The sequence below is a fragment of the Pan troglodytes genome, chromosome 18 (assembly GCF_028858775.2).
Source record: "Pan troglodytes isolate AG18354 chromosome 18, NHGRI_mPanTro3-v2.0_pri, whole genome shotgun sequence".
Lineage (NCBI taxonomy): Eukaryota > Metazoa > Chordata > Mammalia > Primates > Hominidae > Pan > Pan troglodytes.
Genome location: NC_072416.2, coordinates 4,937,954 through 4,953,307, shown reverse-complemented (window position 1 = coordinate 4,953,307; position 15,354 = coordinate 4,937,954). Strand labels below are relative to the sequence as shown.

The 15,354-nt window shown below is 50.5% G+C and overlaps 2 protein-coding genes across 4 annotated transcripts in view; both read left to right on the top strand.

Annotated features, from left to right (window-relative positions):
• Nucleotides 1–27: 27 nt before the first annotated feature.
• ABCA3 (ATP binding cassette subfamily A member 3) overlaps nucleotides 28–15,354 on the top strand; it is a 63,808-nt gene continuing 48,481 nt past the window's right edge. Inside the window, exons 1-5 of one of the 3 annotated variants that reach the window (XM_016928621.4) lie at nucleotides 28–220; nucleotides 10,041–10,247; nucleotides 11,135–11,424; nucleotides 13,434–13,513; nucleotides 13,652–13,916. In XM_016928621.4, coding sequence (XP_016784110.2) covers nucleotides 13,460–13,513; nucleotides 13,652–13,916 — 319 coding nt within the window. In that variant the 5' untranslated portion in view covers nucleotides 28–220; nucleotides 10,041–10,247; nucleotides 11,135–11,424; nucleotides 13,434–13,459. Of the gene's footprint in view, nucleotides 221–616; nucleotides 1,132–10,040; nucleotides 10,248–11,134; nucleotides 11,425–13,433; nucleotides 13,514–13,651; nucleotides 13,917–15,354 lie in introns of those variants that run through there. The other 2 variants (XM_054668706.2, XM_024350042.2) reach the window with 2 other exon arrangements.
• On the top strand, nucleotides 5,731–9,395 carry LOC134808727 (small ribosomal subunit protein uS9-like). Its single transcript, XM_063796508.1, has one exon. It carries the CDS (start codon nucleotides 8,137–8,139, stop codon nucleotides 8,440–8,442), a length of 306 nt encoding a protein of 101 aa, XP_063652578.1. The 5' UTR covers nucleotides 5,731–8,136; the 3' UTR covers nucleotides 8,443–9,395.

Genomic DNA, 15,354 nt, shown 5'->3' with positions numbered 1-15,354 from the left:
GCCGACTGCGCACGCGCCATCCACGGCGCCCCCTGCAGGAGCCGGAGCGGCCGCTGCGTCCGCCAGTAGCGGGTTGCAGGCGCACCCTCCCCTCCAGGGCGGCCACGCAGCTGTCATTGCCGCCGCCACTGCGAGGCTGGAGCGGAGCCCGGGTGGCCGAGGGAGGGGACCCCGCGAGAGGGCCGCGCGCCGGCCGCCGCCGCCCCGGCGCCCAGGCTCGGTGAGTGCCGCCGGGACCCGCCGCTCGCGCCCTCGTTCCCGGGGCTTGCGGTCCCCACCCGGGTCCGCCCTTCCCACCCTCGCCGGCCACCTCGGGCCTCGGGCCGCCCCCAGCTCCGGCCTGGCCTGCGGGCCCCTCCCGCGACCCCGCATCCCCGCCGGCCGCGCCCGCCCCTCCCGCCGCGGCCTCGGCTCCGGGTGCTCCCTGCAGGTGCCGCTCCCTCAGCGTCGGCTCCCATCCGAGCCTTGGGCGTGTCCCGCACTGCGGGCAGTGCCTGAACCCGCGCCGCGCGGGGAAGCTCAACCCTGCCGAGACTCGGCACGGCCCGGGCCCTCTGTGTGCGCCCAGAAGGTGGATATGTAGCGACCGACAGCCCCGGGCCCGAGGGATGCAGGCGTCTGCCGCGCACTTGCGGAGATGGCGCCGCTTTCCGGCCGCAGGGATGCCGGGCGCGCGGTGGCAAAGCCGCCCGGGTTGGATTCCGCCTGCTCCCACCCCCTGGTTCCGAGGAGCCTCCAAATCCGAATCCAAGGCCCACGGTCCGCGGCGGGCGTTTGCTGCGCCGTCCACTGTGTGGGAGCGGGAAAGGGGAGCCGCTAGTCCAGGCGGAGTGGCTTGTGGCAGTCGCCGGGGCCGCGTTCTCGGCGCCCTCCGTCAGGACGTCTGTGTGCATCGCGTCCGTGTGTCTTGGCTCTGTTCCTAGCCGGCTCCACGCTTCAGAAGGGCCGGGACGGCCTTATGGTCAGGGGCGTGGGGAAGGTGCTTGGTGTCTGTCGCACAGATGAAGCCATGTCCTCAGGGGGTAATTGCCGCTTGTTCTCCGGGTTACGTGCTGGACTGTGCACTCCGGGAAGGCATCGATTGGATCTTGTTGGGGTTTGTGTTCCTGGAACTCCAGAAATGCCCGCTGAGTGAGTAGCCGAGACCCCGCGACAGCATGGAGCCCAAGCAGGGAGCACGTGGGAGAGGTTCACTCTTCTCCCGGGCATCCCGTCATTTTATTCAGATAGTCTGGGTGCTGCCTTTTGTAAACTTGAAAAGACTAAGACTGTTTTAGAAAGTTTGCCTCGTGGGAAATGTAAGAGAAAGGGAAAAATAGATAAAAATGGATGTCATGGGAATCTCCCCCACACTTTCATTTTTAACTTCTTAGATAATTTTTCTTTTAAATTGAACCTTTGCTAACTCTACCTGAAAAACAGGACGACGTCTCTCCCTTCCTAAGGTGACTTACCACCATTCTGACCAGACAGGCTTTTGGAACAGGAGAGGGTAGCACGAGTTGTTTCTAAAAAGATGTTAGCCTTCCATCTACATAAGCCAGGCAGTCTCATGGGAGCCCATTTTGACGTAGTCTCAACTGGGAAGGCCCAGGTAAGATCCCTAGTTTGCCATTTCTTCCCCAGCCCTGCTTCCGGAGACTGTGGAATCTATTGAGGGGAAGCATTCTGGAACTTTGGGGACGGCTCTGACGGGGAAGGCCTTGTGCAAAATGGAAAGATGAATTGGAGGCCGGGCTAAGTGGCTCACACCTGTAATCCCAGCACTTTGGGAGGCAGAGGCGGGCGGATCACTTGAGGTCAGGAGTTCGAGACCAGCCTGGCCAACATGGCAAAACCTCATCTTTACCAAAAATATAAAAAATTAGCCGGGCATGGTGGCACGTGCCTGTAATCCCAGCTACTCAGGAGGCTGAGGCAGAAGAATCACTTGAACATATTAGGTGGAGGTTACAATGAGCTGAGATGGCACCACTGTCCTCCAGCCTGGGTGACAGAGCAAGACTCTGTCTCAAAAAAAAAAAAAAAAAAGATGAATTGGACACAGTCCCTGCTCTTGGAGGGGTCTTAGGATAGAGCTAAAGAGATGCTTTATTCACAAGTAACTGTGACATAAGACAGAACAAGATGAGTACCACATGACACATCCGGAAAAGGTGCAGCAGGTGACCAGAGGTGGAGGAGGGTTGGCTCCAAGAAGAGCAGAAGGTCTCCACCCAGGCTTCCCGTTACAATCACCTGAAGCCAGCCTGGGCCCAAAACAGCCCAGAATCTCCAGGGGTGGGCCTCAGATGTCAGTTTCTGTCTTAAAGTGCCCCGGAAAATTCCATTGTGCAGGCAGCCAAGACAAAGAGCCCCTGAAACAAGCTTCACAGAGGCCATGGCACTAGAAGTGGGCTGGGAAGTGATGGGCAGGTAGAGAAAGGTATGCCGGGTGATATTCTAGGCAGACAAAACACTGAAGCCCACATCTTGTGGGGAAGAGTGAGGCATGTCAGGCCCTGTCCTGGGAGAGTTTTGCAGACCCCATTCCCCTGAATGGCTCAGAGTGTTTGTGGTGTTGGAGAGGTTTGGAGTCAACAGGCAGACAGGTGCCTTTGCGGGAGCCGTGTAACGAGGTCCTTGCTAACTTGCTTGTTGGAGAACATCCATGGTTACCTCTCTCCGGGGACTTTCCATTGCCTCATTACCTCGTTTCCTGCACCTAGGGAGGCAGAACAGCTAGCTGGACGGAGAACGGGACTGAAGCCACGGCAAGGGTTAGGGAAACAGGCAGTAGCAGAGATTTTGTGGAAGTCTCTCCCGATAGCTCCCTTTGGAACCACGTCTCTGGCTTAAGAATACACCCTATGAACCCCTGCCAGAGCTTCAGTGTAAACGCAGAGCCTGTGATCCTAGGGAGGCAGCCGCCTCCAACTCCAGGCAGCGCCTGTGGTGCTGAGTATGAGCGCCAGCAAGCTAGGGCTCCATCAGGGCCTGCGATGCCAGTGCCACAGCCTCAAACCAGCCTCCCCAGCTCTCAGCCAATGGCTGTGGGTTGTGCATTTGTTCCTACCTCATCCCCACAAGGGCCACTGAGTTTATAAATTGGCCTTGGCCAGTGCAAGTGATTCACATCTGTAATCTTGGCACTTTGGGAGGCCAAGGCGGGAGGATCACTTGAGGCCACAAGTTGGAAGAACAGCCTGGGCAACATGGCAAGATCCCATCTCTAAAAAAAAAAAAAAAATCAAACAATTAGCCGGGCATGGTGGTGCACACCCATGGTCCCAGCTATTTAGGAGACTGAGGTGGGAGGATCACTTGAGCCAGGAGGTCAAGGCTACAGTGAGCCATGATCACACCACTATACTCCAGCCTAGGCAAAAGAGTGAGACCCTGCATGAAAAAAAAAAAAAAGGCCTCAGACTTTTTTTTTCATGTGTACTGTTTTGTGTAAAAGAATGAATGTAAACATGCAGCCCAATGTATATTATGTGTTATAAATTACAATTACTGTCCTGATGTATTATGGACATAGAAATATATACAAATTTGGATCTTTTAAAGGGACGAAGTCCAGACAGACATGGTGGTTCACACCTGTATACCCAGCACTTTGGGAGGCTGAGATGAGATGATCCCTTAAGGCCAAGAGATTGAGAACAGTCTGGGCAACATAGTGAGACCCTGTCTCTACTAAAAAAAAAAAAAAAAAAGCTAGGTATGGTGGCGTGCACCTGAAGTCCCAGCTACTGTGGAGGCTGAGGAGGGAGGATCGCTTGAGCCTGGGAATTCAGGAATGCAGTGAGCTATAATGATGCCATTGCACTGCAGCCTGGGAAACAGAGCAAGACCCTGTCTCTAACAGAGAAAAAAAAAAAGGATGAGAGGTGAAATAAACATGATTAAATTTATCCAACATATGAATGCTACAAAAACTATTGTATAAACATGCTTTTTAAAGATGAAAGCCATGTGTCCACATCCCATTTATAAACTCTCATTGAATCCTAAGTCCCAGCATTTAAGATCAATTGTAAGTTCTGTTTATTGGCCAGACGGGGTGGCTCACACCTGTAATCCTAGCACTTTGGGAGGCCGAGGTGGGTGGATTGCTTGAGGTCAGGAGTTCTAGACCAGCCTGGTCAACATGGTGAAACCCCGTCTCTACAAAAAAAAAAAAAAAAAAAAAAAAATTAGCTGGGCGTGGTGGCAGGCACCTGTAATTCCAGCTACTCAGGAGGCGGAGGCAGGAGAATCACTTGAACCTGGGAGGCAGAGGTTGCAGTGAGCCGAGATTGCACCTTTGCACTCCAGCCTGGGCAACAAGAGTGAAACTCTGTCTCAAAAAAAAAAAAAAGTTCTGCGTATTTCAGGCCCTAGTTATTAACAGCATTTACACATTAACATGATACAGAGAAAGGCACAGACCCTGTGCTTACGAGGCAGGGTACTTGTTTTTCAATTTCATTTACCCATCATCTGAGGGCCCTTGATGAATTTGGGCTGGGTATGTTCAGGGGCTATCAGGGTAGGTGGAGATTCTGGTGTTGAAGATGTTTTGGTGTGCGGGTGTAAATGTTCATATAGACAGTACGCTTGTAGCATCATTGGGAACGCAGTCACGTAATTGTGGAAACCTCTTCAAACGTCTGTTTTCACAAATGCTCTATTCTTGGTACAGATTCTTTTTGAAAAGCTGTAACTCTCATATACTGTCACTTTTTCTTTGAAGGGACAGATTGCATTGTGTCTATTTAAAAGAAAAAAGGTAGATGACACACTGCTGCAGTCATTTGTCATTAAAAACGAAAAAATGTCTCAAGATTTGGAACTTTTCACAAAAGAAAATCTGTACCTTCTCCTTAAATTCTCTGACTCTTTGACATACTAAGCCATGAAATGACCAGTAAACCTCCAAGTCACACAAAAGATACTCATGGTCATTTTCCACATCACTGCGAAGCATTGTAAAGCTTTCGCTATTTAAGGGTCTTGAGTTTTTGTGGTTTGTTTGTTTGTTTTAATTGACCACAACCGGAAAGCTCTGAAACTTGTAAACTCCAACACGCCTAGGATGCTTAAAGTAGACTTGTGGTGAGGGCCCACCATCACTCCCCACATCACAGGGCGCCTCCTCCTCAGTCAGGATGCCACGGCTGCTGACATACAAGCCAGCGTGAACACCAGGGTCTGTCCAAGTATTAAATATCAGTAAAGCTGGCAGGGTATGGTATCGCATGCCAGTAGTCCCAGCACTTTGGGAGGCTGAGGCAAGAGGATCATTTGAGCCCAGGAGTTTGAGACCAGCCTGGGCAACATAGTGAGACTCGTCTCTACAAAAAAAAAAGGCAGGTGTGGTGGTACATGCCTGTAGTCCCAGCTACTTAGGAGGCTGAGGCAGGAGGATCACACCACTGCATTCCAGCCGGGATAACAGTGTGTGACTGAGATCCTGTCCCTACAGGAAACAAACAAACAAACAAAAAAATCAGTGAAGCCATTTTTTTCACATTTTTAAAGAAAAATACTTACAAGTAGATTTTCTCATCACTTTTTCACTGCTGCAGGTTGTCTAGCCCACCGCATTTGGAGACCACTGGGAAGGGATGAGGACCATACTCTATAAATGTGCCTGCTTTTTTTATATATTAATAATATTTAGGGCTGGGCACAGTGGCTTAAATCTGTAATCCCAGCGCTTTGGGAGGCAGAGGCGGGCAGATCACTTGAGGTCAGGAGTTCGAGACTAGCCTGGCCAACATGGTGAAACCCCGTCTCTACTAAAAATACAAAAATTAGCTGGGCGTGGTGGCGAGTGCCTGTAATCCCAGCTACTCAGGAGGCTGAGGCAGGAGAATCGCTTGAACTCAGGAGGTGGATGTAGCCATGAGCCAAGATCACGCCATTGCACTCCAGCCTGGGCAACAAGAGTGAAACTCCGTCTCAAAAAAAAAAAAAAGAACTAATATTTAAGTCTGGCACGGTGGCTCACACCTGTGATCCTAGCACTTCAGGAGGCTGAGGCAGTTGGATCACCTGAGTTCAGGAGTTCAAGACCAGCCTGGCCAACATAGCAAAACTCCATCTCTACTAAAAATACAAAAAATTAGCTGGGTGTGGTGGTGGGCGTCTGTACTCCTCAGCTACTTGGGAGGCTGAGGCAGGAGAATCACTTACTTGAACCTGGGGGCCGGAGGTTGCATTGAGCCAAGATCAGGCTGCACTCCAGCCTGAGTGATAGAGTGAGACTCCGTCTCAAAAAAAAAAAAAAAAAAAAATTACTGGTGTTTGGGCGTTTCATCCACAGGATCCATTGAATTAGACATTTTCAAATATTTACTGTGCACCCCTTTCAAAAAAGATCATGTCCTAGATAAAGGATTAAACAAAACCAGTCACCCTCACCCAGCATCACTGCCCATTGGGACACACCCCGAGCTCCCTTCCTGGTGCAGCGTCCAGCGCCTTGATGACATGGGCCCAGGGTCTGCTGCCTTTCCTGGCTCATTCTCTGCACTGCCACTCGGAATGACTTGCTGCTCCCCATACGCAGTCTGTCTCCAGGATCCTGTAATGTCCTTCCTGTCCCAACTAATGAGTCATTCAAGACCGGCTTCCCATGTCACCTCCCCCCATCACCCTCCCGGGCCATCTCCCTGTCTTGCTCGCTGTCTCACACACGCAATTAATTCCTGTCTTCTCCTGAATCTTGCCATACTTTATTTAGCGTCCGTCACAGCAATTACAGTGCATGCAAGTGTTCAGGGACTGTGAACTCCTTCGATTAAGAATGTTATCATCGGCCAGGCGTGGTGGTTCATGCCTGTAATCCCAGCATGCACTTTGGGAGGCTGAGGCGGGTGGATCACAAGGTCAAGAGTTTGAGACCAGCCTGGCCAGCATGGTGAAACCCTGTCTCTACTAAAAATACAAAAAATTGGCAAGGCATGGTGGCGCACGCCTGTAATCCCAGCTACTCAGGAGGCTGAGGCAGGAGAATCGCTTGAACCCAGGAGGCGGAGGTTGCAGTGAGCTGAGATCACACCACTGCAGTCCAGCCTGGGCAACAGAGTGAGACTCTGTCTCAAAAAAAAAAAAAAATTTTATTTTCATTTCCAAATCCTTAGTACCTTGTACAAGTGCCCATCAGACAGCAAAAACTTGGCAATTGTTGAATGAACAAATGCTTTTTTGTCTTGTATACCCTAAAAGACCATGGATTCTACTGGCCTCCATTAATTGACTGTCCTCTGTGCCTCAGTGCACATACACGCGGACCTTTGATGCTGGCTGTTGCAGACTCCTGGTGTCAATATTGGGATGTTGGGTCCTCCCCTGAAGGAAAAGCACCAAATGTGACCAGCACCACACCTGTGGCAAAGCGAGCAGAGCCATGGTTGGCGGCTCTCTTTGTGCATCTTGGGGCGGTTCACCTGTGGCTTTATCAAGGCCCCCTTCTTTCCATGAGTGGATTTCTCTATGCCTTTGTGGACAGGCTTTCATGGAGGGAGGTGTACCCGAGCTCAGAATACAACAGGAACACATGGCGTAATGGGTCTTGTGCCCCTCACTCTGGCCTGTCCCTTCTGTTCATGGGTCTCAAGACCCGCCACCCCCAGGGACCTCTGCTCCATATATGCAGATATAAAAACTTCTTTTGAAAGGGCTCATAAGGGCCAGGCAGCATGGCTCATACCTATAGTCCCAGTACTTTGGGAGGCCAAGATGGGAAGAAGATTGTTTCAGGCCAGGAGTTCCAGACCAGCTTGGGCAACATAGCAAGACTCCATCTCTGCAAAAAATATAATAAGTAGCCAGGTATGGTGGCATGTGCCTGTGGTCCCAGCTGCTCAGGGGGCTGAGGCAAGACGATCACTTGAGCCCAGGAGCACCAGGCTGCGATGAGCCCTGCTCACGCAACGGCACTCCAACCTGGGTGACAAAGCAAGACTGTGTCTAAAAAAAAAAGGGCACATAGGAATTGGGTGGCAAATTCAAGCCTATGGTGCACACAGAAATACCTGCAAACCACAAATAAAGAAATGGAGGAGGCAGTCGGTGCGGGTCTTTGGACGCAAGAAGACAGCCACAGCTGTGGCGCACTGCAAACGCGGCAGTGGTCTCATCAAGGTGAACGGGCGGCCCCTGGAGATGATTGAGCCGCTCACGCTACAGTACAAGCTGCTGGAGCCAGTTCTGCTTCTCAGCAAGGAGCGATTTGCTGGTGTGGACTTTCGTGTCCGTGTGGAGGGTGGTGGTCATGTGGCCCAGATTTATGCTACCCGTCAGTCCATCTCCAAAGCCCTGGTGGCCTATTACCAGAAGTATATGGATGAGGCTTCCAAGAAGGAGATAAAAGACATCCTCATCCTGTATGACCAGACCCTGCTGGTAGCTGATCCCCGTCCCTGCGAGTCCAAAAAGTTTAGAGGCCCTGGTGCCTGTGCTCACTACTAGAAATCCTACCGATAAGCCCATCGTGACTATCAAAATTCACCTGTATAATAAACAGATTTTGAAGGATTTTAAAGTTTCAAGGAAAAAAAAAAAAGAAATGGAGGAGTTTGGGATTTCTCCAGTTTGCTGCTGAGCACTGGCCGCCTGAAGAGCCACAGTGCTTGTTAACTGGCACAGCCAATGGCTCTTGAGCTGACAACAGTTACTGGAAAGACCATTTGTAGAAGAATTTGTGCCATCAAGAGAGTTCTCAGAAATGAGCAGCCTGCAGTATGCGCTCACTCTGCACCAAGTCAGTTGCTCACCTAAAAAACAAACATTGAGATACTCGATGTGTGTGATGTTTAATATTTTAACAGTAAGCAAACCTTTTATAGAGAGGGGAAAAGGTTTGCCTTCCCTTTCCTGACTGTGTCCCGGGACTAGTGAAGAGAGCCTCTTCAAAGGGAAGTTCTTGAAGCTCTGTTCTTGTCTTCTTGCTGGGCAGAGGCGGCAGCTTTAGGAGTGGCTGGAGTCCTGAGTGTTTAACTTAGAGTAGCTGATGGGGGCTCAGCCGGGGCCGGTCCCGGGCCTCAGTCATCAGCACTTCTGGAGACTCTGCCGCCTCGGCGTCAAGTGCAGAAGGAACATTAACTTCTTTCTCTTGTGTACATTTGCTTTTGTAACAAAAAACTTGCCAGATTTTGTAATTCTAGGATCTCTTCCTTTAAACTCCTTTTGCTGAAACAGAACAGATGCAAGCGTAGTGTTCAGTGAGACTTTAGGTAAAACCTCACACGTATCAGGCAACAAGCTGGGTGCCGTGGGGGCACAGAGATGAAACCTCGGCAGGGCACGGTGGCTCACGCCTGTAATCCCCACACTTTGGGAGGCCGAGGCGGGCGGATCACTTGAGGTCAGGAGTTTGAGACCAGCCTGGCCAACGTGGTGAAACCCCATCTCTACTAAAAATACAAAAGTTAGCTGGATGTGGTGGTGGGTGCTTGTAATCCCAGCTATTTGGGAGGCTGAGGTAGGAGAATCGCTTGAACCTGGGAGGTGGAGGTTGCAGTGAGCTGAGATGGCACCACGGCACTCCAGCCTGGGCCACAAGAGTGAAACTCTGTCTCAAAAAAAAAAAAAAAAAATAGAGCTTATATTCTTTTTTTTTTTTTTTTTTTTTTTGAGACAGGGTCATCTCGGAGCTGATGACTCTGAGTTAGCACCATCTCGGTTCACTGCAACCTCCACCTCCTGGGTTCAAGCGATCCTCCCACCTCAGCCTCCCGAGTAGCTGGGACAGGCACACGTCACCACACCTGGCTAATTTTTGTGTTTTTAGTAGAGACAGGGTTTTGCCATGTTGGCTGGGTTGGTCTTAAACTCCTGACCTCAGGTGATCCGCCCAGCTCAGTCTTCCAAAGTGCTGGAATTGTTCAGGCATGAGCCCCCGTGCCCGGCCAGGTGTTTATTTTCTAAATCCAAAATTTTTTATCAGATCTGCTCAGTTTTAAGTAACATCCTCAAAATCTATTTTGCTCTTCTATTTTCTAACTTGGTAAGAGGTGTTTTATAATTATTTTCCAAATTACACTCAAACACCCTCCATCTGTCCAAAGGTGCTGGAGAGTCATGCCTGTGAGCCCTGGGCACCTCCTGATGTCCTGCGAGGCCACGGTGTTCCCAAACCTCAGGGTTGCCCTGCCCCACTCCAGAGGCTCTCAGGCCCCACCCCGGAGCCCTCTGTGTGGAGCCGCCACCTCCTGGCCAGTTCCCCAGTAGTCCTGAAGGGAGACCTGCTGTGCGGAGCCTCTTCTGGGACCCAGGTGAGTTCCCTGGTACTGCCCTGCAGCCTGTGTGGGAAGGTGGGTGGTCTATCTTTCTGACCTTCTCTCCCAGCCCTGGGACTGGAGAGGACAAGATTAAGCATGGGGATCTTTCCTTTCTTGGCCAGACTTCCAGTAAGGGAAGTTGTCTGTTCCTCTAACCAGAAGACTTCTTTGAACTGTGACGGTTTTATATTCCTCACTTGGTAGAGGCAGAACGTTCATCTCAGCCAACCCCACGCCCATCTGGAGTGTACTTCCCCGGGATGATGGCCCCAAATGGAGGCACCGGCCTCTTCTTTTTGCCTAAACCACTTCTAGAAACCTTTTATAAACCACAGGCCTTAATGTGTATCTTTAAGTCACTGCTGTTTATTCATCATCAGCAACTGACTTTGAGACAGGTCTTCTACCTTATTAATTTTAAAAGAATTGGGATAATTTATTAAGTTGCCCCTTAATAGCACTTCATACTATTTTAGCTTTAATTTCTTCACTTTTTAACAATATGATTCATTAAAAGTCATATTTTAAATTAATTTTTAACTGTTTGCAGTTGTATTTCATGTAAATATTTATTGACTACCCTTTAAAGCATAAATTTTGAATATTGTTAGATATCAACAGCCACATCTTAAAAAAAAAAAAAGCAAGAGTTTTAATTTAAAAAGAGCCTTGATATAAATGATTTTCAACGGACTGAAACCAAACCAAAAGTAAAATGGGTCATTTAAAAAAAAAAAAAACCCTTCCCCGTGCGCTGGAGTCTCCCGGGTCATTGTCGGGGGGTGCTAGCTCATGGTGATCTAGGAATGACTCGCTAATTGTTTGCCTTTCTATCCCGTGCGTCTTAACCTGGCTGATGGATGATGTTGGGTTTGGATCAGCCATGAGTGTGGAGCTGAGCAACTGAACCTGAAACTCTTCCACTGTGAGTCAAGGAGGCTTTTCCGCACATGAAGGACGCTGAGCTGGAAGGACTCCTCTGCCTGCAGTTGTAGCGAGTGGACCAGCACCAGGGGCTCTCTAGACTGCCCCTCCTCCATCGCCTTCCCTGCCTCTCCAGGACGGAGCAGCCACGCCCTCTTTACACTCAGTTTTCAGAGCACGTTTCTCCTATTTCCTGCGAGTTGCAGCGCCTACTTGAACTTATTCAGACCACCTACTTCTCTAGCAGGTTAGCAGCTCATGAACTCTTTAAGTTCATGAGATGAACTTAACTCTGCATTCAGTGTCTGTGTTCCTTTTTTTTACTTTATTTGTATAGAGATAGGGTCTTGCTATGTTGCCCAGGCTGGTCTCGAACTCCTGGGCTTAAGGGATCCTCCTGCCTCGGCCTCCCAAAGTGCTGGGTTTACAAGCATGAGCCACCACACCCAGCCTCTGTTTCTGATATTTGAAATTTAGTAAGACAGATTTTAGCTAAATTGAGGGAATACCTTTACAGATCTAAGCTCTCACTTCTGCTATCACCTGTATTTGATCATCTTTTGGCAGATTTTTTTCCCCATTATATGTGCCAGATTTAAATATCATGTTCCTATATAATATAGGATAGATTATTTTTTGGATGAATTTTCGTTGGACAGATGGTAAAGATGAAAATGGCAGCTGGGCACAGTGGCTCACGCCTATAATCCCAGCACTTTGGGAGGCTGAGGCGGGCGGATCATTTGAGGTCAGGAGTTCAAGACCAGCCTGGCCAACATGGTGAAACCCCATCTCTACTAAAAATATAAAAATGAGTCAGGCGTGATGGCAGGCGCCTCTAATTCCAGTTACTCAGGAGGCTGGGGTAGGGGAATCGCTTGAAACCAGGAGGCGGAGGTTCCAGTGAGCCAAGATCACGCCACTGCACTCCAGCCTGGGTGACAGAGCAAGACTCTGTTTCCAAAAAAAACAGAAAAAAGAAAAAGAAAATGGCTAGTCTTTTTGCTGCGAGGCTCTGATGCCAGTACCTGTAATAACAACAGGAAAAGCCGGTCTTTAGGGCGAAGGAGAGGGTGTGACTGATGGCCCCACCAGCATGTCTGCCTACCCGGGCCTGCTCCAGGGCAGCAAGGCCAATGGGGGCCCGAATTCCAAGCCCCTCCTTTCCCCTTCCCTGCACAGCTCTCTCCAAGCCTTAGAAATCACCAAGGACAGTATGTTCAGTTTTCTTTTATGGGTTCAGTGTTGGTTAAGAATAAAGCTGGTCAGTCAGTAAGTGGAATTCCATAAGCCTGAATATTTTGGTAATAAATAGCAAATCCATATTAACCACCAAGAACATCCTAATAGCGTTTATCAAATGGTAAATAGCACTACAAGGATGAAGCTGGAGGATTGCTTGAGGCCAGGAGTTCGAGACCAGCCTGGGAAATAGAGCAAGACTTGGTCTCTACTAAAAATTAAAAACGTTAGCCGGGTGTGGTGGCATGCACCTGTAGTTCCACCTACTCGGGAGGCTGAGGTGGGAGGATCACGAGCCCAGGAGGTTGAGGCTGCAGTGAGCTGTGATCGCACCACGGCACTCCAGCCTGGGCAACAGAGCAGGACCCTGTCTCAAAAGAAACAAAAAAAATTTTAAAAACTGCTGCAGAAGTCACAGTGCACATAAAAAGCATGTCATTGATCTTACATTCACCAAGGAACAAGTTGGGCTCCAAAAAGACTATGCTCTTTGGGTTTTTTTGGTGTTTGTTTGTTTGTTGCAGAGTCTTACTCTGTTGCCCCCAGGCTGGAGGGCAGTGGCACGATCTTGGCTCACTGCAACCCCCGCCTCCCGGGTTCAAGCGATTCTCCTGCCTCAGCCTCTCGAGTAGCTGGGATTACAGGCGCCTGCCACCACGCCTGGCTAATTTTTGTATTTTCAGTAGAGACGGGGTTTCACCATGTTGGCCAGGCTTGTCTCGAACTCCTGATTTCAAGTGATCCACCTGCCTCGGCCTCCCAAAGTGTTGAGATTACAGGCATGAGCCACTGCGCCTGGCCAAAAAGACTATGCTCTTTGGATGTGCAGGGTAGAGGATTGAGGGTGGGCATGGCACAGGCCTTGTACCCTTCCCTCCAGGGGTGTTTGGAGTTAAAGTGGCACAAAAGAAGGTGAGAGACATGGAGGAAAAAGGGTCCATGGCTTTTCCCCAAATCCCCACTCTGCGTGTTTCTATTGCGCACCCACACTCTCTGTCTTTGGTCTGTAACTAGCACTGGGCGTCCCTTTCAGCAAGACGATGGCTGTGCTCAGGCAGCTGGCGCTCCTCCTCTGGAAGAACTACACCCTGCAGGTGCGTCCAGACCCTGGAGGGAGGTCAGCTGCGTGCCTAGCCCAGAGGCTCCTGGGGATGCCCTTGAGGGAAGGGCTGTCTGCATGCCCCTGCTTCTGCCTTGCAGCCCATCACCGTGCCCTATTGTATCTCTTCCAGAAGCGGAAGGTCCTGGTGACGGTCCTGGAACTCTTCCTGCCATTGCTGTTTTCTGGGATCCTCATCTGGCTCCGCTTGAAGATTCAGTCGGAAAATGTGCCCAACGCCACCATCTACCCGGGCCAGTCCATCCAGGAGCTGCCTCTGTTCTTCACCTTCCCTCCGCCAGGAGACACCTGGGAGCTCGCCTACATCCCTTCTCACAGTGACGCTGCCAAGACCGTCACTGAGACAGTGCGCAGGGCACTTGTGATCAACATGCGAGGTGAGACATGCCGGGGCTCTCGGTGCCAGGCCTAGTGGTGCCTCCACGCGGCTGGGCAGGCAGGGGTCGAGCCCAGGATGTGCGAAGCAGCTGGGTGAGGAGTTCACCCTGTGCAGACTTGGCCTCTGCTTCTTCCCGCATCACTACTTCAAACTGTAAAAGGCACTGCTGTTCCTTAAACCTCTGCCTGCCTGCGAGTAAATAGCAGTCTCTCCTTTGGGTCCGATAGCACCATCACAGTCCCCACCAAAGGGACCCTGGTGACATTTTAACCCATGGGGCAAAACAGGTTAGAAAATGCACCTGCCTGCAGTTGCCCCAGGCTCCTTTCTGTTCCCTCATTTTATGAAAGACATTACTGGTCTCCAGGCCTCTGTGAACAGAGTCCAATAAGATACATAAGGAAAGTAGCAGATATTTGGGACTTAAATACGACCTGGCAGAAAAAGGGAAAAAAGAAAGTGAGGTTTTTGCTTGCCTGATGGCACTAAGACTAGGAAGCCATCAAGCCCATCTAGCATCAAATCTCTTCTCGGCGGCTGAGCCACCCAAGGAATCCCCCAGCTTCTCTGTGGCCATGCGTGATTATACAATGGGACCAGGGCTGGCCGCCCACCTGTGCAGAGCTGTGAGGACCCCGGGGAGCAGCAGGTGCAGCAGCCTTAGCAGTACCAGGCCCTGGAACTGCATCTGATGGTCAGTAGGGTGGACAGGACTTTACAGGGATGCCTGGGTGGACTTGAGCCAGGGAAAGCCCTTCTGTGACAAGGGCAGGGCACAGTTTGACCGTGTGGTGCCAAGAACCTTTTCTGGGACGTGGTTTTGGGTGGGCAGCGCTGAAAACAGTGACGAGAAAGCCTGAGAAGGGAACTCCCACTGTGAGTGCTGCTCACCGTTCCTAAACCCTTGCTGTTGGGATGAAAGCTGTCCTCCATTTTCCCCTCCTCATTTGGGCATTTACCTCCCGGGCTTTAATTCCTTGTAGCAAATACTCAGAGGAAGTGCCTTGGTCCCTCACAAAATGACGACAGTAAAACCCTTTCTGAATTGTTAAGGAGTGTCCAGATGATAGAAAAAGCCTTTGAGACACTCTGAGTTAGCATCCACTCCATTTCTAAAAACACACCATTCTGGTTTTGAGAAAGAGAAGCCACCCTGGGCTGCAGAGCCCACTGCAGGGTGGGTGGTGGGTTTGCTCCCCTGGGCCTTGCTGCAGGCGCTGCCCGGAGCCTCCAGCTCTGCTCCAAAAAACCCGCACCAGGAGAACTCACTGCCTGGGGCTCTGACCCTGCCATTCTGCCCTCCTTGATGGCAGCCTGTCTCTCTGCCAAAGATGAAAGCTGCCTTGAGTCTCAGGAAGGGTTTACAAAGCCCTAGAGGATTTGCCATCTTTCATCTGCCAGTGACCTGAACCACCCAGATTTTTCAAGCAGGAGGG